Source organism: Aquarana catesbeiana, linkage group LG13, assembly GCF_042186555.1.
Source record: "Aquarana catesbeiana isolate 2022-GZ linkage group LG13, ASM4218655v1, whole genome shotgun sequence".
Taxonomy (NCBI): Eukaryota; Metazoa; Chordata; class Amphibia; order Anura; family Ranidae; genus Aquarana; species Aquarana catesbeiana.
This window is the reverse complement of record NC_133336.1, coordinates 106,825,846-106,849,300: the sequence shown is the minus strand read 5'-3', so window position 1 is coordinate 106,849,300 and position 23,455 is coordinate 106,825,846. Positions and strand designations below refer to the sequence as shown.

The following is a 23,455-nucleotide window of genomic DNA, read 5'->3' as shown; positions in this document are numbered from 1 at the left end:
AGGGCTACAAATTGAAAATGTTGCTGTTCTAACTCGAACCACAGAAACTTTTGATGAGCGGGAAATATAGGAGCAGATATGCATCCCTGATGTCGATTGATGCCAGAAGTTTTCCTCCTAGAAGGATAGAAACTGACCTGATCGTCTCCATGCTAAAGGGGCGGATCTTCAAGAACTGATTTAGATTTCTTAGATCTAGAATGGGTCTGACATTTCCATTTGGTTTCGGTACCATAAAAATGTTTGAATAAAACCCCAAACCTTGCACTTTTGTGGGGATCTGTATGATCACTCCTCACTCCTTGAGATATTAATCAGTCTAGTGCCTGAAACAGAGATTGTCTTTTCTCTGGATCTTTGGGAATGCTTGACCTCAGGAAGCGAGATGGTGGAAAGTCCTGAAATTCCAGCTTGTACCCCAGCGTTACCATGGAGATGACCCATCTGTCCTGAATTTCTTCTTTTCAGACTTCTGAAAACTGCAGAAGTCTTCCCCCCACCTTGGTGAGGGGGTTGCCTCTTCATAATGAGGCTTTAGAATTCTGGCTTGCAGGTTTCCGACCCCAGGACTTCTTTTGAACCTGGGTCTGACTCTGAGATCTTCCTCTAGAGTGTGACAGTGAAGGCCCTCGCCCCTGCCTAGAGGCGAAAGCCCCTGGCGTAGGGGAAAGAGCCCGTTTAAATGAAGGGCGTTTATACTTTCTTTTGACTGGCAAAAGAGTACTTTTCCCACTAGAAATTGTTTGGATATATTTGTCCAAGTTTTCTCCAAATAGTCGCTCCCCATGAAAATGGAGCCCAGTTAGGAGGTCTTTACATGGTGCTTCAGCTGACCAAATTTTTTAACCACGGGATTCTATGCATAAGCGTAAGGCGGGACGCCTGGGCAATAGAATCTTTAATAGCATCTATGGCAAAGCATAATGCTTTTGCTAGTTCAGCCAAATCCCGAGCAGGAAGCTCTCTAAGGCTCCATTCACACTAGCGCGTTTTTTGATGCATTTTGCATTTTGCAGAAATGCACGGGAATTTTTTAACATGGGTTCCTATGGAACATGTTCATATCAATGCCTTTTTGTTTCTCTGCATTTTTGGAAAGGGTCAGGGACTTTTTTTCATGCAAAATGCAGCGTTTTGCATGTAATAGAATTCAATGGACAAGCTTCAAAAACGCAAGTGCACCGTCTTTGCAGCGTTTTTGATGCGTTTTTGCCATTTTTTTTTTTTTTTTTAATTTTTTTTTAGACTGTAAAAAAAAAAAAAAAAAAAAACGCAAAACGCAAATCGCGGCAAAAACGTGGCAAAAACGCCACAAAAACGCTGCTCAAAAACATGGCAAGCATGAAAAAAAACCTCCAAAAACGCTCAAAAGCAACATGCATAGGTGTGAATCGAGCCTAAGGGCCTGTTTCAATTGGTCCTTTAGGGATTGACAGACGCCTATTGCAGCGACTGCAGGCTGAGTAATGGCACCTGCCATGGAAAAAGTAGATCTTAACAGGGATTCCAACTCCTTATCTGTTGGATCCTTAGCATCTGTGCATTGTCTACTGGACAAGTTAGGCCTTTATTCACATTGAAAATCGCAGCGTCAACTGTTGGTATTTTCCATCTTTTGGAGAATTTCTCCTCCAGGGGATTGCAATTTTCTTAGGAGGGAGAAAATGCTTATCCGGGTGATCCCAATTCAGCAAAAATAAGCTATTCTAGTAATGCATGTGCAGGAAACGCATGCGAAGGTTGAGAGGGTTTTATCAGCAATTTCTCAGATCTGAGAGGCTGAAAATGGCTCATCTACTGTTGTTTCCTCTGCAGAGGAATCATCATCGGTTTGTTTTTCCTCCTGATCGACTGAGAGTAACACCTCATTCTGTGCCCACTGTTCCCCTTGCAAAGGTTCTGAAGTGGGAGCACGCTTCCTATCCATCTGAATGGAGGATGCAATTAAAGCTGTTAATCTTCCTTCCAGACCCTGCAGGAAGGGGGAAAGGACATCTTCAGTCACGTATACAGGGGCTGAGATGTGAGAAGCAGTTGCACCATCAATTTGTTCCAAATGGCTCACCCTGGCTTGCCATAACTGGTAATTCAGGCAAGGATGACAGCATGGAAATGCGATCCTAGTGCCTGGGGGTGAAACCTTTATGTGGTGTCTTTTTTGGTAGGCATAGTCCTAAGTACAAAAACAGAAGCACTATACAAATTGCACTTAATCGCTGAAAATAGTCATGACATTTAAAGCAGCTATAAAATTCAGCCTAGTGCTGGAAAAAAGGTGTCATTCCTGTATTAGGAATGCCAGTTTGCAACCCTCACATGTCCCACAGCTCTTGTGTCCTTGTGTTGCAGGCTGCTTGTTTTCTCCTCGTCAGCCGAGGAGACACTGTCACAGCTGTGTTGTATTTGTTTTTAGCCTGCCGTGTGTCCTCATGGATGTTCACGGCATCGTGCTTAGGCCCCGCCCCCTCCGAGAAAAAAATTCTGCCCCTTTTTACTTTTAAAATGTTCCTGCGCTTGTGCGGACGTGACAACAGTGAAATCAGCCACAGTTAAAACAATAAGTGGTCTTAGTGGGACCTCCGCATCCCGACCCCGCGGTGGGGGTGGGGGGGGGTAATGTAAGGGGGGTACAGCACTGCTGCCCCCCTAACCCTCTGGTCCCATCAGGGGGGAGAAGAAAACATTTTTGCAGCTCTCTTTTACCTTGCAAAGTCTCCCTCCACACGCTGCTGCAACCAGACACGGACTGAGCTTACAGTGAAGACAACAGAGTAAGGTACAACATTTTTCCCTAATGGAAGAAATACATAGATGTTTTTAATACCTAAGTTTCTTCCCTTCCCTTATCCTCGCTGCAGAATTAGCTGAATTAACAGATAATCCAACCTTCACCCATCACGACGGGCTGCGTAGCAAACCTTCAAGGACTTGGTCCCTAAAACGGGGTTCCAAGTGCCTTGGACTTGTAAAGAGCACCCCATCAGGAAGTTTAGGTAATGTAACAAGACCTAAGCCCTGGGTTCCAGCCCTACAAAGAGAGGCGTTACAGGCAAAACCTCGTGCTTTGGATACGAGGCCCCAGGTACCATCCCTTTAGGCCTCAATGGCACTTTGGATGGATCTGGTCTATAGAGGCTATTTAAATCCAGCATGGATCCCTCCTGGAGCTCCTCAGAGCACGTGACCAACACCTTTAGACACTGGCAAAAAAACTGATGTGCTCCTGGAAGGAAGAGGGGTTATAAAGGGCATAAACTTCCTTAATTGGGTTTACCAGTGTCAACACCTGAAGGTGGCCTATAACCCATTAAGTAATTACTTAAGGCTCCGTATCCCATGATGTATGATAAAGAAATAAGTATTTGATCCCCTTCCAACCAACAATAATTCTGGCTCCCGCAGATTGGCTACAGTATGGGCTCATGTGCTACACAGATTAGTCCTGTGAATTTAAGAAGGTGCTCCTAACGACAACTCATTATGTGTATAAAAAGTCACCTGTCCACAGAACCTCTTTCTTCCATTCAAACCTCATCATCATAGGCAAGACCAAAGAGCTGTCAAAGGACGCCAGGGAAAAGATTGTAGACCTGCACAAGGCTGGAATGGGCTGCAAGACCATCAGCAAGAAGCTTGGTGAGAATGAGACAACTGTTGAAGTGATTATTCGCAAATGAAAGAAATATAAAATAACCATCAATCGCCCTCAGTGTGGAGCTCTATGCAAGATTTCATCTAACGGGGTAAGGATGATCATCAGAAAAGTGAGGGATCAGCCCAGAGCTACAAGGGAGGAGCTTGTGACTGATCTCAACGTAGTTAGGACCAAAGTCACCAAACAAACCATTGATAACACAATACTCTGCCAAGGATTGAAATCTTGCAGCACCCGCAAAGTCCCCCTCCTCAACAAGGCACATGTACAAGCCCATCTGAAGTTTGCCAATGAACATCTAAATGATTCAGAGAAGGAATGGGAGAAAGAAAAATGCTGAGTATGACCCTAAGAACACCATCCCTACAGTCAAAGCATGGAGGTGGAAACAAGCTTTGGGGCTGTTTCTCTGCTAAAGGTACAGGCCAAATGTGACGCATTGAGGGGCCAATGGACAGAGCCATATATTGTAAAATCTTGGATAAGAATCTTTTTCCCTCAGCCAGAACACTAAAAATGGGTCGTGGATGGGTCTTCCAGCATGACAATTACCCAAAACATGCTGCCAAGGCCACAAAGGAGTGGCTCAAGAAGAATAAAGGTCATGTAGTGGCCTAGCCAGTCTCCAGACCTTAATCCTATGGAAAATTTATGGAGGGAGCTGAAACTTCAAGTTGCCAAGCAACAGCCAAGAAACCTCAAAGTGGTTGTAAACTCTATTACACCACTTGTACCCTACAGGTAAGCCTATAATAAGGCTTACCTGTAGGTACTGGAAATATCTCCTAAACTTGCGCAGTTTAGGAGATATTTACTATATACGATGCTGCCGACGTCATCAGCGCATGTGCACTGAAGAAAACGGCCCGCTGGTGTCGTTTTCAGGGCCCGTGCCGTGACCGGCGGCTCCTGCGCACATGCGAAAGTAACTCCGGTGAAAGATGTCGGCCATGAGAGCGGAGTGCGGGCGGCACTGCAGGGCAGTGCATACTAGATGCATACTAGCTCTGCATTCTATGTATTAGGATAAAAAACCTTCTGTGTGCAGCAACTCCCTAATACTTACCTGAGCCCCCTCTCTATCCAGCGATGTTGTAGGATTGCCTCAGCTGCCCGGGACTCTCCTCCTCATTGGCTGAAACAGCAGCATGGCGCCATTGGCTTCCACTGTCGTGAATCAAAGCCAGTCAGCCAATGAGGAGAGAAAGGGGGCAGGCAAGGCCACAGCTCCATGTCTGAATGGATACACAGAGCTGCAGCCTGACTCAGGTGTCGCCATAGCAAGCTGCCTGGGGGCCAGGAGAGCCGAAGAGGGACCTGAGAAGAGGAGGATCTGGGCTTCTCTGTGCAAATCCACTGCACAGGGCAGGTACATGTTTATTATTTTTAACAAAAAATAACAAGGCTTTACAATAACTGAGAAGTGTGCAAACCTGATAACCAACTACAAGAAATGCCTTACCTATTGTCAGGGCTGGGCTCAGCCCTTCCTTCTCAAAGCTGGCCGCTCAGCTGTCAGCTAATTGCCAGCTCCTTTCTCTCCACAGTGACTCACCTGTTGATGATATCCTGCTCGTCAGTCCTCGCTACTTGAGCCGTCCAGCCCAGATGATCTCTGGCTTCACCTTGGTCACATCTCTAGACGCGCTCTCCTGTGTTCCTGTCAAAAAGACTTGCTTGGCTGACATTCCTTCTGGCTCCAGATCCTGCTTGCTGTTCTACTATGCTCATCTCTGGCTCCCTGACGTTTTGGCTTGTCTGACTATCCGTTACAGTTCCTGAACTATGGCTATGTTTTGACTACATTTACTCTGTTTACCTTTTTATTATTATTATTATTATACAAATTTAACTGTACTTCTGTCTCAGTCCGATTCATGGTTTCTGACACTTATGTGCTTGCCAACAAGCGTTTCTACACCAAGTATGTAGTCATGTTTTGTTTCGGGATCAAATACTTATTTTACTCACTGAACTGTACCTTAAAGTGGTTGTTAAGCCATTCCAACCTGTATACACCACCAGCACTGCCTCCTATTGCAATGTACCCCTCTGTGTATGATTTATAAAAATAAATGCTGCAAACACCTAATTTCACAGCCGAGATTGCGATCACATGATCAGCCAGCTTTCTCCTTTCCTCCTCTGACAGATGCAGGCCGAGATTCCTCTGCCGACGTCCGTTGGGAGGGGAGGAGGAGAGCAGGAGAGAGCTGGCCGGTCATGTGATCGCAATCTCGGCTGTGAAATGAGGTATTTGCAGCATTTATATTAATAAATCATACACAGAGGGGGACACTGCTCTAGGAGGAAGTGCAGAGGGTTTATGGTGTATATCAGTTTGTTATGGCAACAGCTAGCTGCCATAATGCCGGTATCCTCTTCTTCAGCGGGCGGTTCGCTTTCAGATAAAAGTGGTCTCTGCGGGGGGATTCGCCGCAAGATCACTTATCGGCGGTGGGGGAAGTAATTTTGTTTGGGGGTTCTAAGTCATTTTCTAGAAAAAAATATGTTTTGTAACTTGTAAACAGCAAATCTCAGAAAGAGGCTCGGTCCTTAAAGTGGTGTTCCACCCAAAAAAAAAAAAAAAAAATACATGAATGTGCCTAAAAAAAATAAAAAAAAAATTTGGAAATTTTTTTTTTTTTTACTCACCTCTAAATGCCTGTTGCTAGGTGGTCCCTCGTTGTCTGTCTCTTTCAGTGCCTGGGCTGGTGACATCACTTCCCCTCAGCACAGGAAGGGCTTAGCTCTGCTCCCTCCCTCTTGTCAATCATCTGGGACCCATTACAGGTCCCAGATGACTGAGCGGCCATTCACGGCGCGCTGTGCCGCTCGCGCATGCGCAGTGGGTGCCCGGCTGTGAAGCTACAGCCCGGCGCCCATAGTTGCAATGCCGGCACCGCTGACCAGAGGGGGAGACGAGCGGGGCTCGCATCGCTGGACCCTGGGACAGGTAAGTGTTCAATTAAAAGTCAGCAGCTGCAGTATTTGTAGCTGCTGACTTTTATTTTATTTTTTTTTAATGGGAACTCCTCTTTAAGTGGTTAAACTACACCTATGATAAAAACTACAGACCCTTCATTTCTAAGTGGGCAAACTTACAAAATCTGCAGGGGATCAAATATGTATTTTCCCCACTATATGAATGAGTTCTAGTCCAGGAGTTTGTTTGTAAGTCCAATAAAGTGAGTTTTATAATAATTTTCACACAAATAATGCATAAAAAAAACAAACCCAAAAATACTGTAAAAAAAAAAAAAACAAAAAACGATATAATCTTACAGTACCTTGAAATGTACAGTAGTACAGTACAAAAGTTATCATACAGGGGCTGGCAAGGAGTGAACAGGCAAGACTGCTGCTTTTATGATTGTTTCCAGACATCCTGGGCTTGAAAACAACGCTGTACTCTTTTGTACTATACAGTAAAGTACACAGCAGAATAATGGCTTGTGGCAGAGGGTGTCCATCAGACATGTGAGCTACTTGATTTGAAATGCGAATGCACGTTCGCATCTTTAAAAGTTTGCAACTTAAAAGGTTCATAAGCAGGGTACTGTACCTCTAAAAGACTACAAATTCACATAAGGATGGGGGTTACTGCAGGATAGAAGTGCAAATATATACAATGACTGGCTTATCTGACAGAAGCAGCATTATAGCCCAGAAAAGCTTAAAGTGATTGTAAATGAAAAAAAAAAAACATTTTTAAAATAACAAACATGTCATACTTACCTGCTCAATAGTTTTGCACAGAGCAGCCCTGATCTTCCTTCTCAGCTCCTCCCCCTTGACCAGTGCCCCCATTAGCAAGCCGCTTGCTATGGGGGCACTGATGCGTGCTCGCTTATGAGCCCCGCTCTGTGCATCCATAAGCCGCATGCTGCTTGCTATGGGGAGCACTCACACAGGCTCATTCCCAAGCAACGCTGTGTGTCCATTGGCTTGGCCACATATGCAACACCCCCCCCCCCCCCGCACCTTCCTTGCTCAGTGTAATAGACAGGAGCCATTGGATCCCATTGCTGTCTCAAAACCAGTGACCAGTGAGAAGAGAGAGAGACAGCAGTGATGGTGCTAATGGGCACAGCACTGGATTGGGATCGAGCTAAGGTGAGGCTTGGGGGGAACTTCACTCGTAGAATGTATTAAGGTAAAAAAAAAAAGAAAAAAAAACATTCTGCTTTTAGAACCACTTTTAAGTGGTATTAAAGTCAAAAACAGAAATTGTATATGTTGCAGCTCACCAATTTATAGGCACCCTGGCTGAAAATGGCTGGTTTAAGTTTGGCCTCAATCAAAAACGGTTCCATCGACATTTAAAACTGCACCATGAGCTTCATACACAGGGCTTGGCTCCTTCTCTCTCCCACATCTTTGCTTAAAACACTTACTCAAGCTGAATCTACCAAGGGGCTTATCACGACAACCTACATGCAGTTGTTAAACTTTCTCTATAAACTTCCTCCCCCTTGTAAGATCTGAGTCCACCGTCTAAGGAGCTTCTGACTGATGATGTGCAGAATGGTCAGCTGGTTTTGCTCTCATGCATGGAACGACACAGCTTTTTATTCTGCATAGGGTGTACTGTACACAGGACTTTCTTTATAAAACTGTTCTCAGGGAGAATTCATATTGTATCAGAAGTAACCCTCCACATGGTGATGACATACAATTATTGTGGAGATGCCCAAAATTCAAACGTTATTGGAATGGGGTTATTACCACCTTAAACTACCTATATGGTATTACCCTGACCCCTAATCCAATCACATGTATTCTAAGGCACATCAAGTCCCCTGTGCTGAATGACAATTTAACCTTAGCAGTCATTAGACCACTGTTTATTGCACAAAAAAATGCTTGCTTTAAAATGTGTATCTGCTAACTCTCCAACTGTAGATGAGTGGAAATCTGAAGTGAATAGATATATCTTATTTGAAAAACATATGTACCTCCTCCGTAATGCAATGCATAAATTCGATGCAATATGTCCAAGATGGATAGGTGTGACGTATCCTATTGTTTTCTGCTGAGAACACTGCTTTTACTGTTACCTGTGGATGAATTGCCTACTACTGTAACCTAAGTGAGGTATCTTGATGATGCCTTTGTTTAAAAATGGGAATCCATGTGCTGTACCCTAGTGTTTCTATGCTCTTTTACTCTTGGTCTTTCTGTCCTGCCTGACAGCTTATTTCTATACTATTTAAATGAAAAACCTGTCTTTAAAAAAAAAATCTTACTAGAAAAAAAAAAAGAAGCAAACCTTTACTGTGAAATACAGTGGCTGCCACAGCTAGCTTTCTGGCCACTTCAATTCACAAACCCAGAACAAGTATGCAACCAGTGAAGTCAGAACTCCCAATAAGCAGACTTGTTTCAGAACAGTGACTCAAAAAGTCTGAAGGCAATTATGACAACCAAGTAGCATATTTTGACCAACACATTTCTTTCAAAACACATTTGTTTGTGTTTTCTTCCAAATTGTGCTTTCTACAACTGCAACGACAATGGTAATAAGTGTGATGATCTACTACTGAACTCTGTGTTATACTTTAAATTCTCTTTCAATCAAGACATAAGTCGGATGGAAGTCTTGCATGAGGCAGTTCTTTTAGTGGAAAGTTGTAAAGTACAACATCCACATGGAGCAGAAAGATGCATTCAACAGGTAGTACTTTACCCCAGTTCAGTCGGACATTTATTCTACAAAACCTGTAATCTTGTTGCGTTTTATAAGTTCAGTGTGAATTTTGCCAGTCACACTTCAGTTTAAAAATCATCATCATGAAAACGCCTTTCACACCTCTTGCCCGATGAGTTTAAAAACCACATCTACTTTTATGTCAGAAAAAATAGGCAATTAGACACATTTAACACACTTAAATGCAATTATTTATAAATTATTCTAATTACATTTCTTGGCCACTAAACCAGAAGCAAACGCAAGAGATACTTATTTCCAGAATGTCTCATTTATTGTTTATTGAAATCTGCTGATGACAACCTATTTTGCCCTGCCATTGTAAACAAAACCATAGTTAAAGGCCAAGTTCACCTTTTGTTTTTTAAATTAACACATGCACATCATTTTGCAGGTAAAAAAATTGTGCATTTATTATTTTTCTACACTGCAACCTGAAAAACATTGCCCCCCCTACCCGTGGATAATGGGTGCAATGCCATGCTCCTACAGACACTCAGTATACACTATACCTCTATACAAGCAGACAGTTATTGAGGTGCAGGAAGAATCAATTAACTATGAGCACGCTCACCAGCGCTCTCACAGCTAATTAAAAAAAACAAGCCATCGGCCGTGGTGGAAGCTGGGACTTGTAGTTCATTCATTCACTGAACTCTGAATGAATGAGGTGGCTATGTGGGCGAAGCCGAACGGTTTTGAAAATGTGACAGCAGGTGCATACCGAGGATCCCCCACCCACTGTCACAAGGGGGTGGAGGGGGACTGCTCCAAAAGTAACATGTTACAAAGGCCTGAACTTATTTTTTTAACAAACCTTTCCAGCCTATAATCAGTCTGTGTAGGGATCTTCATGATTTTCTAGGCTAACAGATATCCACTACTAAATTAAACAGCTGGGATGGAAGATGTTGGGTTACAAGGTCCACATCATTGCATATATGTAGATTTGGTACAACTGCTTCTACTTACCCCACACAGCACTGACATTTGCCAGCCCTGATTGCCTACACTAGTTAGATCATTAAGGAGAAGTATAGTCAAAGCTTTTTTGGCTGTACTTCTATGAATCACAGGAATGCAGTTCATTCTGCACTCCTTTGACCTGTTTTCAGCCGACAATGGGCTAAAGCCTACTGTTTGCTGCTGTCACGGAGCTAGTGCAGGCTCTGAAAAGATCCCGACTATATAGTCGTGATACACCCAGATGCCTGGACCGGCAGTTGGCTCAGCCTGAGCCAGCCGTTCCCGTCCCCTCCACATCAGATTGATGCTGCATTCATCTAGGTGAGTATAATTTTTTATACCTAAACTAAATACTTCCTTTTTAGAGCTGAGAATATCATGTCAGACAATCTCAACTGCTTGAATGTGCAACTTAAAAAGAGTATCTCCACCTTTATATCTTAAAAAGAAAGAAACAAAAATTAGATTACTTCCTTACAGCCTCCCCACTCCTCCTGTACCTACTGCATTTGCTTAGAATCATCCACCGCCCATGTATTAAGCAGAGACCCTCGGTCAGCACTGTCACATGATCGCTCAGACCAATGACTGCGATCCACTGCATTGTATACGATGCTGCTATACGGCTTCTATGGCTGTGTACAGATGTGGGCGGCAGGTGAGTCTAAGCAAATGCAGTGGGGGCAGAAGAAGTGGGGAAGCTGTAAGAAAGTAATCTCATTTTTTTTTTTTTTTTTTTTAGGTTTAAAGTATAAGTTCACATTTTAGAAAGAAATAAAAACCACACATTTAAAAAAAAAAATGGAGGGAGGAGGGTTTGGGAGAGAAGATCACTGCCAGTTGTCAGATCGGGGATCGGGGAGGTGCGGGGCCGGTCTGTTCATAAAAGGTTACATGTTATGAAAGGTGAACTTATCCTTTAAAAGGTGGAGATGCCCTTTAGGCTGCCCATACATAGTTCAAACTGTCTGATAATACTATGTAAATATAAAGTATAATGCCAACCAAAACTTTTTAAAATACAAAACAGAAATTGTTAAAAGTTTTTATTTCTATGAATGTACACACTATGGCAATTCTGTAAATATCCTGTTCCACTGACAACACAGGAAGTGGAGGAAAATATCACCCAAAACAGGAATGCACACACCAGTAAAAATTTGCGTATTATAATGCTATCCAAAACTAACAACATATGAAAAAAAACGCACTTCCAAACTGAAGCCTACACTGATCAGTATTTTTTACATGTGAATACACATACCCCGCCAAAACTGACAAAACAAGACTATTGATTGCATTTGGGCTTATGTAGTAGCTTTCATATCTTCTATTCCACACCCAGGTTTCTTGCATAAGACACACTGCCCAAAATAAGTTTATTTTTATGAGCACAGCATGACCCTTATTTGCAACATTAGCTGACAGTAAAAATCCATCAGCCACCACAGTGATAATAAAGAGTTTTTACAACTGTTCTGTGAAAAGGAAATAAGAAATCCCAAGATCAAATATTTAATTGTGTCTTAGAAGTGCAGTGTGTTCTTTAGACTTCTAGAATAATTAAGAACACACCTTGCTTATTAGTACACAATTATGGCCCTTCCCAAACAGCTTTACTAGCCTTACACAAGGAAACCTGTTCATCTGTTCTTGGCATGTGTGAGGTAAAGGTCCAACATCCCTAATAATGACTAAGAACACTAAAGGGATTGTCATATTATGCCCATTGTACACCCATCCACTCAATATTGCGTAGGTCCCCCTTTTGCCGCCAACACAGCCCTGACCTGTCAAGGCAACGACACCACTAGACCTTTAAAGATATGCTGTGGTATCTGACACCAAACTGTCAGTAGCAGATCCTTTAAGTCTCGCCAGTTGCAAGGTAGGGCCTCCATGGATCAGACTTGTTTTCCCAGCACATCCCGCAGATGCTCCACTGGATTAAAGTGATTGTAAAGGAAAAATCTTTATTTTAAAGAAAATAGGAGTTTTATAACAGCTTACCTGTAAAATCCTTTTCTTGAAGTACATCATGGGACACAGAGCCTTAAGTAATAACCTAATGGGTTATAGGCCACCTTCAGGTGATGGACACTGGTATACACAATCCAAGAAGTTCACTCCCTATATAACCCCTCCTCCTTCCAGGAGCACATCAGTTTTTGTAGCAAAGCAATATACTTAAATCCCGAAAGAGGGAAGGGACCTCTGTGTCCCATGATGTACTCCAAGAAAAGGATTTTACAGGTAAGCTGTTATAAAAATCCTATTTTCTTTATTGTACACCATGGGACACATAGCCTTAAGTAATAACTTAATGGGACGTCCCATAGCAATGCTACTTGAGGGGAGGGAGACACAACCCGGAGGGTACCCCCAGATTTGAGGACCTATACTGCTGCCTGCAGCACACTGTGCCCGAAGGCGATATCCTTGTATCTCCTTACATCCACCTGATAAAATTTGGTGAGTGTATGCACTGAAAACCAAGTTGCAGCCTTACAGATCTGAGCCATGGAGGCCTGGTGATGCACTGCCCAAGAAGCACTAACTGCCCTGGTAGAGTGCGCCTTAAAATTGAAAAGGGGGAATCTTACCACTTAAATTATAAGTTTGAATTATAACTTGCCGAATCCACTTAACAACAGTGGATTTCGAGCTGCCTGTCCTTTCTTAGGACCCTCTGGCAGAATAAATAGGACATCAGTCTTACAAATCTGAGCAGTTGTCTTTAAACAGATTTTCACTGCTCTCACCACATCAAGACAATGTAGTCACTTTTCTTCCCTGTAACATGGTTTTGGAAAAAACAATGGCAGGACAATATCTTGGTTTAGGTGAAAACCTGAAACCACTTTTGGCAAAAAAGTCTGGACGAGGGCGTAACACCACCCTGTCCTAATGAATAATCAAATATGGCTCTTTACAAGACAGAGCAGCCAATTCTGAAACCCTCCTTGCTGAGGATATAGCAACTAAAAATACCAACTTCCTTTTCAGAAGGCCGCATCACCCCTAGCAAGCGGTCTTTGAAATAAGACCGATAAAGCTGAGACTTGGCCTTTAATAGTACTCAAGGCCAATTTCATTTCTACCCCTAATTGTAGAAAGGCAAGAATTCTGCCTATGATATAGCTCCGAGGGTGCCAACCCCTTGGATTCACACTAGGAAACATAAGCCCTCCAGACCCTATAATATATAGTTCTGGAAGCTGGCTTACTTGCATTAATCAGGGTAGAGAAAACTGACCCGGAAAGCTCACGCTTTCCGGGTCAGTTTTCTGACCCGGAAAGCTCAAGTTTCTTCAGAATGTGGGTTTCAATAGCCAAGCCGTTAAATTTAGAGACCGTAAGGTAGGATGGAATATCGGTCCCTGTGAGAGCAGATCTGGCCATAGTAGAAGGGACCATGGACCCTCTACTGCCATCTTTATGATTTCTGCATACCATGACCTTCTGGTCCATGCTGGTGCCACCAGAATTACCGGCTTTCTTTCCAGCTTGATCCTGCAAAGAAGTCGAGGCAGCAACTGAATAGGGGGAAATGCATAGATCAGTGAGAACTGATCCCACGGGGTCACCAACGCACCCGTTCCGCATGCGAATGGATCCCTTGTTCTGGCCACAAAGTTCACTAACTTCATGTTGAACCTGGACGCTAGAAGATCTACGTCCAGAGTGCCCATCTTTGGCAAACAGCCCAAAATATGTCGGGGTGAACAGGCCATTCCCTGAGAATAACTGCTGGCGACTCAAGTAGTCCGCCTGCCAATTCTCTAATCCCGGAATGAAGACTGCTGATAGGCATGGAACATTTCTTTCTGCCCAAGTTAGAATATGGTTCACCTCTCTCTGCGTTGAGAGACTCTTGGAGCCCCCTTGGTGAGTGATATAGGCCACAGCTGTGGCATTGTCGGATTGGATCCCGACAGGACAATCCCGTAACCTGGAAGTCCAGGCCTTCAGAGCCAGACACACAGCCCGAATTTCTGGGATATTGATGGACAAGGTTCTTTAAGCTCTTGACCACTGTCCCTGGACAGTTGCCTTTTCTAGTACTGCTCCCCAGCCTGAAAGGCTGGCATCTGTTGTTATCACTTTCCAGATAACTGGTCTGAAGGTTTTTCCTTTCAGCAGATTCTGGGTTAGTAACCACCAAGTGAAGCTTTGGGACACTTTTGGGGAGAGCCGCACTGCCAAGTCTAACGCTTGAATTGTTTTGTTCCAAGTAAACAGGATACTGTTTTGCAACAGTCTTGAATGGAACTGGGCATAGGGAACCGCTTCAAATGAAGCCACCACAGTTCCTAGCAACCTCATGCAAAGGCGAATGGAGGGATCGCCTTTTGACCTGACCATCCGCACCAGCTCTCTTATGGAGTTGATCTTTGCCTGAGGCAAGAACACCTTTTCCTGGGCTGTGTCTATGATCAGATCCTAGGATTGGAGCACGGGACACTGTCACAGACTAACAGCAGGAGACGAGCTCGGCGCTCGTGGATGTTTTATACTATAGCCGTTTTTTTAAATGTAAGTTTATTATATTGTTTTACTTAATAAATTGACTTTTTATATGGGATCACGCTATGTGCGCTTTCTCCTTACACATCATATACACTCACTCCACCTGATGAGCATTGAGGAGCAGGGACAGATTGAAGATACCTATTGAGGCATACGAGCTCGGCGCTCGTGGATTGATGCCCACAATCATTTTCAAAAAAGTGAGTGCACCCCCCTTCTGTGTCATGCTTCCCTTCCACTCTGGCCGTCATGGAGTCATACTATATATTGTCTATTTTTGTCTTTTTATATTCCGCCCTGCATATCTACTACCGCCATTATCTGTATAACTGGATGGTATTTCTATACCTGCCAGCTGCTTGCAACACAAGCTGTATACCTTACAGCAGTAAGGTAAACGGCTTGCGAACACGGAGGTGTCCCCACTGAAGATCTTTCCCTATCATTGGAACTGTTTTCTATCTCTGAGTTTTTTTATTATTTGGTGGTGGGACTGACATCTACTCACCCCTGTGGATTTGTCACTTACAGCTCGTTCGAGTTGTCACTTATGTGCTAGTGTGATACTAGCCTATACTCACTTGGACTTATTTATTGATTTATTATTGTTATATATATTTATTTTGTTAAATTTTTGCAGCTTTTTTCACTTATGTTAGCACTTTCATTCATCTAGTATTTATGAGTTTTTATGCTTGCTTGGCTTATTTATTTCAGCCATTTTTTTCACCTCTCTATGCACTTTATTTAGTCCCTTCCACTCCCGCCCCCTCCTTTTTTTCCCTTTGTCACAGCGCAACCACCACCTATCTTTATTTATGAAAAAGGTTCATCTACCGTTGTTTCCTCTGCAGAGGAATCATCGGTTTGTCTTTCCTCCTGATCGCCTGAGGGTAACACCTCATCCTGTGCCCACTGTTCCCCTTGCAAAGGGTCTGAAGTGGGGGAGGGGGATCTAGCACGCTTCCTATACATTTGAATGTAGGATGCGATTAAAGCCGATAATCTTCCTTCCAGACCCTGCAGGGTAGAGGAAAGGACATCTTCAGTCACGTATACAGGGGCTGAGATGTGAGAAGCAGTTGCACCATCAACTTGTTCCAATGACTCACCCTGGCTTGCCATAATTGGTAATTCAGGCGAGGATGACAGCGTGGAAATGCGACCCGAAATCCTAGTGCCAGGGGTAAAACCTTTGGTACCTTTTTGGTCTTTGTGGTGTCTTTTTTGGCAGGCATAGTCCTAAGCACAAAAAACAGAGTAAAGCCGCTATTAAGTTCAGCCTAGTGCTGGGAAAAAAAGTGTCCTTCCTGTATCAGGAATGCCAGTTGCAACCCTCACGTGCCCCACAGCTAATGTGTCCCTGTGTGCAGACTGCTTGTTTCTTCCTCGTCAGCCGAGGAGAGACTGTCCCAGCTTTGTTTTTATTATCATTGCCTGCCGTGCGTCCGCGTGGACATTGCACGGGCGCTTCGCCTAGGCCCCTCCCCCCTCGAAAACCCGTCCTCGTTTCATTTTTTAAATATGTTCTCTTTCCGGTCTACAGACCCAACACACGAGTGGGGGGTGGGGGTGGGGGGGAGGGGAGGCAGAGCCCTGTTACCAGCTGGAAAAAGAAAAAACAACAGTAACAATAGCAGTAACAGTAACCACGGGACCTCCACATCCCCCGTGGTGTGGGGGGGTAATGTAAGGGGGGTAACAAAAATCCCCCTGCACAAGCTGCTGCGGCCACACAGAGACTGACTGAGCTTTACAGTAAAGACAACAGATTAAGGTATGTGCATAGACTCCCTCTAGTGGAGAATGAAGGCATGACAACATTTTTTCCCTTAACCACTTGCTGCCCGCCCACCGTCATATGACGGCGGGACGGTGCAGCTGTTATCCTGGGCCGCCGTCATATGACGGCGCTGCCTTCCAGGATCCCTAGGGGGCGCACGCGCCGAGTCACTCGGATCCCAGTGCGCGTGCCTGGCGGCCACGATGTCCGCCGGGCACCCGCGATTGCCGGTAACCGAGCAGGACCGTGGATCTGTGTGTGTAAACACACAGATCCACGTCCTGTCAGATGGGAGGAGACCGATGGTGTGTTCCTTGTACAGAGGAACACCGATCGGTCTCCTCCCCTTGTGAATCCCCTCCCCCAGTTAGAATCACTCCTTAGGAACACATTTAACCCTACAGCGCCCCCTCCTGGTTAACCCCTTAATTACCAGTCACATTTATACAGTAATCAATGCATTTTTATAGCACGGATCGCTGTATAAATGTGAATGGTCCCAAAAATGTGTCAAAATTGTCCAATGTGTCCGCCGCAATATCGGAGTAACGATAAAAATCGCAGATCGCCGCCATTACTAGCAAAAAAAAAAAAATAATAATAAAAATGCTATAAATCTATCCCCTTATTTTGTAGACGCTATAGCTTTTGCGCAAACCAATAAATATACGCTTATTGCGATATTTTTTATCAAAAATATGTAGAAGAATACATATCGGCCTAAACTGAGGAAAAAATGTGTTTTTAAAAAAAAAAAAAATTTGGATATTTATTATAGCAAAAAGTAAAAAATATTGTGTTTTTTTCATACTTGTCACTCTTGTTTTGTTTATAGCGCAAGAAATTAAAACCGCAGGGGTGATCAAATACCACCAAAAGAAAGCTCTATTAGTGGGGAAAAAAATTATAAACATTTCATTTGGGTACAGTGTTGTATCACCGCGCAATTGTCAATCAAAATGTGACATCGCTGAAAGCTGAAAATTGGCTTGGGCAGGAAGGGGGTGAAAATGCCCTGTATGGAAGTGGTTAAAGAAGAAAGCATAGGTGGACTTTTTAGTTCCTAAGTTTCTTCCCTTACCTTATCCCCGCCGTAGGATTTGCTGAATTAACACACAATCTAACCTTCACCCATCACGGCGGACTGCGTTTAGCAAACCTTCAAGGACCGGGTCCCTTAATAACGGGGTTCCATTCCCTTGGACCCGTAAAAGCACCCCACCAGGAAAGCTTTAGGTAATGTAGCATGACCTAAGCCCTGGGTCCCGGGGTCCAGCCCTACAAAGGGAGGTTTTACAGGCAAAACCTTGTGCTTCGGATACGAGGCCCAGATACCATCCACTTTGGCCTCAGTGGCGCTGGATGGATCTGGTCTATGGAGGCTATTTAAATCCAGCATGGATCCCTCCTGGAGCTCCTCAGAGCACATCTTCACTCGTGTCCAACACCTTAGACACTGGCGAAAAAACTGATGTGCTCCTGGAAGGAGGAGGGGTTATATAGAGAGTGAACTTCCTGGATTGGGTATACCAGTGTCCATCACCTGAAGGTGGCCTATAACCCATTAAGTTATTACTTAAGGCTCTGTGTCCCATGATGTACAATAAAGAAACAAACGTGTCATACTTACCTGCTCTGTGAAGTGGTTTTGCACAGAGCAGCCCAGATCCTCCTCTTCCAGGGTCTCCCCGCTAGTGCTCTGCGCCCCTCCCCCTTGCCGAGTGCCCCCATAGCAATCCACTTGCTTTGAGAACACTCGTGTATGCTCGTTCCCGAGCTGACTCTCTGTGTCCATAAGACACAGAGAGCGCAGCTCAACCGTACCCCTTTATCCCACCTCACTGGCTGTGATTGACTGCAGCGGGAGCCAATGCTGCTGCAATTCTGCCAAGCGGGAGGGAGGGGCTCGGGAGAGCTTCGGGTCACGTGCACATCACTAGATCGAGATCGGGCTTAGGTAAGTATTAGGGGGCTGAGAGGGGAGCTGCACACTGAAGGCTTTTTACCTCTATGCATGAAGGAAAAAAACCTTTAGCCTCTATGACCACTTTAAGTTCTGGAGAATTTGAAGGCCAACTCAACACCTCAAACAATTCTTGAACCATTTTTGCAGTGTGGCAGGGCACATTATCCTGCTGAAAGAGACCACTGCCCTCAGGGAATACCATTTTCACAAAGGGATGTACTTGCTCAGGAACAACGTTTAGGTAGGCGGTACCTTTTAAGTAACATCCATATGAATGGTAGGACCCAAGATTTCCCAGAACATTGCCCAAAGCATTACACCGCATTCACCAACTTTCTTTCTTCCCTACTGCATCTTGGTGCCATTTCTTCCCCAGGTGTGTGACGCATACGCACCCAGCCATCCACATAATTTATCTGACCAGGCCGCCTTCTTCCATTGCTCCGCGGTACAGTTCTGATGCTCATGTGCCCATTGTAGGTGCTTTTGGCTGTGGATGCAGGTTAGCATAGGCACACTGACCATTTTTTGCAGTCCCATACATAACAAACTATAATGACAATTTTTTCTACTTTCAACACATCAACTTCAGGGACAACATGTTTAATTGCTGTCAAGTATATCCCACCCACTTTCATATGCCATTGTAATGAGATAATCAATCGTATTCACTTAACCTGTCAGTGGTCATAAAGTTATAGCTGATCAGTGTATATTTACCTTTAAATGATGACAGGCCCGAGAGAGTGGCTTCCTGTACATTACCACCACAGGACGTAACTTCACTAATCCACCGGAATCCGCTGCATGTCTGCGATGACCAATGGACACCACTACCTGAAAGCAAGAATGCATTTCAGAAGAAAATTTTCTGATTCTTGTGTTACCTTTTACACCCTACATGACTATTACATTTCACTTACTTGATAATACTTGATACTCTATACTTATAAACTTTAACTGATCCTAAAAATGTACCTTTATGTAGCTTTGAATAGAGTAGTGATGGCTTGGAACCTCTATCAGGTTTGTGTCCCCAATAGGGAGATCTCACATCCTGTCCCTAGAGTCACAACAGAAAGTAAGTGGATATGTCCTCAAAATGAGGAAAAACCCCAACAGTTGTCACCGGAGCAAGCATCTTCATAGGAGGATATACTGTCCACCTTTATTCAGGTATCAACTGCAAGGGCATGCTTATACAGAGACCTCGTCAGTAAAAATAGGTGGTTAAGCTGCAATTTTAACACCCCTTGTGCACTCTTTCCCCTAAGCCACAACAGAGGTTTGACAGGATTAGACACAATGTGTGGGGGTAATAATTTGCTTTGCGGTTGTAGCAAAAACGGTATCTCATGTGAATGAGGCCTTGTGGTGGTGCAGGCATTACACTGTTAAAACACCTGCCAGCTGCCTGTTGACCACCCTTTAAAAAGCGATCCCCTGAGAATCTCTATTACGAGGAGCGGAAAGGGTTGCTGTAAGTGTGAATGAACCCTTAAAGTTTGGATTCCCTCTGACTTTTTTACAATGACAATGGTCCCCAGGGCTCTAGGACCAGATCAGACATCCCCAATGGGGAAATAGACAGCAACACAAATCTAATTCTTCCCAACTAGAAACAAGGTCTGGACTAGAGTGATACAATAAATGTAATATTTCAGCTCTGGATAGACTCCAGCTTCCTTCATAACCTAAAGCAGATTCCAGCATCAAAAAATACCCACTACAGTTTTAAGCTTTCTCCAACACTACAAAGTCTCTCTCTTCTGGTTTCAGCAAAGGGGTCTCACTCATATTCAATTAAAAAATTAATAAAAATCCAGTAGGGAGCAAGAGACGTCTTCATAAATAACAATGGCATTTGAATGAAGCTGGGCACCCAGGTACAGAGATCTCACCATTGTGGTTCTTAAGAAATACTGAAAGCTAGTGAGGGTTTCAAAAGACCCAAAATTATAGTAATCGTGGCCTTTAATGAAAGAAATCCATGAAAACTATACAGAAGTCTTTTATTGCTTTGACTATTCTGATCTGCATAAACTTGACATTCAAAAAACAATATGTGCTCCAAAAAATGAAGATTAAAAACAATAGACAACTATATTAAATGATTTTGATGTTTTTGTGAAAGCAGTATCCATACAATTAGAATGGAAGGCCAGCCCAAACTGTTTTATGGTTCTGGACAGAGAGGGGTAGGGGATTAGAACCCCCGTAGGACTTTATTATTGTCTTCTTCTCCATTGAGGGAATGTTCCCTTACTTTTTTTTTTATAAATTTCTTTATTGCTTTTTTCAATATACATATAAAACACATAGATTCAGACTCTATTTTTGAGCTCATGCAGGAGCTTCTACATATCCTTTACTATATCCACATTTGCATTACATCAAAAGTCTCATTCTCCCCCAGTAAACTCATACCTTGGTGTGGTTTGTATACCCCCTCACTTTCTCATCTTAAATTGCTTTGTGTTGTTGTTCTCTAGACTTCCCACACGTTCACTCCCATCTATCTTCCTTGCCATATTCCTATTCCTTTCTGTTTAGTCCATAGACTGTTCAGATGCAGTTGTAGGATTTGCTATCCAACTAGACTATACTTTCTCTTTTTTTTGTTTCCTCTATTACAATATGTATGTTTATATAGAGGTAAATTACTATATTCTAGATAGTTACAAAAGGCTAGTGAAGGTGGAGCTGTTTTTGTACAGTTTAACACAATTGCCTTTCTCACGTAGAAAAGTAGTAAGCTTATTGTGTTTTCTTTGGCACTGTATAGATATTTTTTTTCCACTAATCCTGAGGCAAATCGCCATGTTCTGTTCTAGAGCAACAGACATAACTGCCACAATCACATCTATGACTCCAGCCCAGAACATGACGATAGCCGGTCAGGTCCAGAATATATAGATAAAATCTCCCTGAATCTGCCCACATCTCCAGCAGTTCTGAGAGTTTGATGGGCTTATTTTATGTAGTCTATATGGTGTATAAAAAGCTCTATGTGTTATCTTAAAAACTGTATGAGTTTATCTCACAGAGAGACTAATGTCTGAAAGAGGAATCCCCATATATCTTCCCAATCCTCTTCACTCTCCCATCTTGACCGGAGCTCCCTCATCTCTGATAAAGATACTGTCATAAGGTGGATATATAGAGTTGATATGGGTTATTTATTAATTTCGTTCTAACAACTTGCTCTAACCCGGACTCTATAAGTTGGGGGAGACCTTGTGGAAATTCGGAAGAAAGGTCGTGAGAAAGTTGCACATAGCGAAAAAAATAGCTATCTGGAATATTCCACTGTTCCATTAATCTTATAAAGGGTTTCATGTATCTTCCCTGCACTACCTGGTCTATAGTTTTAACCTTAAATTTAGCCCAGGCTCCTAGATCTTGAATGGAGCTCAACTGGGGCAACTGAGGATTCTCCAACAGGAGGATATTCAAGGACATAGTCATTCCAGGATATTTTTCACAAACTAGCCCCATTCTCCATCCCCTAATAGTTGTTACCATTAAGGGAGTCAAATTTTACGGAGCTTTTAAGCATCGACACAATAATGCATGAAGTGCCTCAATGGAATGAACCACAGCCGCTGCTAACAGTGTAGAATGATTATATTTATCTGAATTTAACCATCTTACTGCCGTTACCAGCTGTGCTGCCAAATAATATTTAAGAAACATATAATATTCCATATAGCATAGTTACCCGACAGTGCGTGTCCTATAAGCGAAAAACTTCCTATAGGAGATCCCCCTTAAAATCAAAATGCCTGCTCACTCTCCCCAAGAGGTCCTGTAACGCCTCCACCAACACAGCCACCGGAGCCGGGGCAGAAGCCAGTGATGTGGCTTACGAGAGGTCACACTGAAGATCACCCCCCACCCGGACCACACGGTCAGTCGGGGAGAAGGCAAACACCTGCAGCAGAAGCCCAAAGAGAGCATTTTTGAGAATCGTACTTACGATATATATCCAAACATTGTATTAAGAAGTATATGCTTAATTAGGTGAAAGGGTAAAGGGAAAACGTGAAAAAGTGAAAATATCAGTCTATACACATACCTCATATACAGACTGTAATTTTCTAGTATTGGATATATATGTATTTAAAAATAAATAAATAGATCGTGCATGTTAGGTTAAAAGAGTGCCATAGTAAGAATCCAAAGAAGGAAACCAGGTGATGGTGATCAATTTCAAATGGATTGATCAAGTGGAATTGAGAGTAAATGAAGAGGCATAGTGTGTGAGTATTAGGTGCTGGGACTTTAAAAGTAAAAGACTATGTGTGCAGCATGTATAATATATTGTATACGCTGTATAAAAAAGAAAAATAAATAGAGCGTGTATACCAAATAAGTAACTCAGATGTAAGTAAGTGAATAAAGATGTGAAGGTAAAATACTGAAAAAACTGAAAAAAGGTGAAGGTGCCCGCAAAAGTGTGATAAAACATAGTGTGATAAACAATATTAATGATAATCAGTGCATTACCTTGTACCAATGTGCAAGCAGAATGTGAAACTGCACTGTACTGCCCTTTATATTTAGACCCAAATGTGACCCGACCCGGGATTGGCCACACGGTTTGTCAGGCTCAGTGGACGCTCATCCAAACAGAGTTGACAGTCTAAAAATATGTAGAGAAAGTAACATTGTATATGGTATCAGTCATCCATTATGTATATAAGATCAGTATAATAAACTGATCATTTCATGCAGGGCTGAAGCAGTGCAGAGACACAGTGCTAAAAAGTATACTTACCAAGTGAGAGCTGCAAGAAGGTCAAACCACCCAGATAGGAAAATTGCCAGTGTTTGTGCTGTGAA

The 23,455-nt window shown here is 43.2% G+C and overlaps 1 protein-coding gene across 2 annotated transcripts in view; it reads right to left on the bottom strand.

Annotated features, from left to right (window-relative positions):
• The window catches only part of DPH6 (diphthamine biosynthesis 6), a 198,109-nt gene that overhangs the window by 72,580 nt on the left and 102,074 nt on the right, over positions 1-23,455 (bottom strand). For both annotated transcript variants that reach the window (XM_073609884.1, XM_073609883.1), the window contains exon 10: positions 19,331-19,447. In XM_073609884.1, the coding sequence (XP_073465985.1) occupies positions 19,331-19,447 (117 nt within the window). The remainder of the gene's footprint in view (positions 1-19,330; positions 19,448-23,455) is intronic.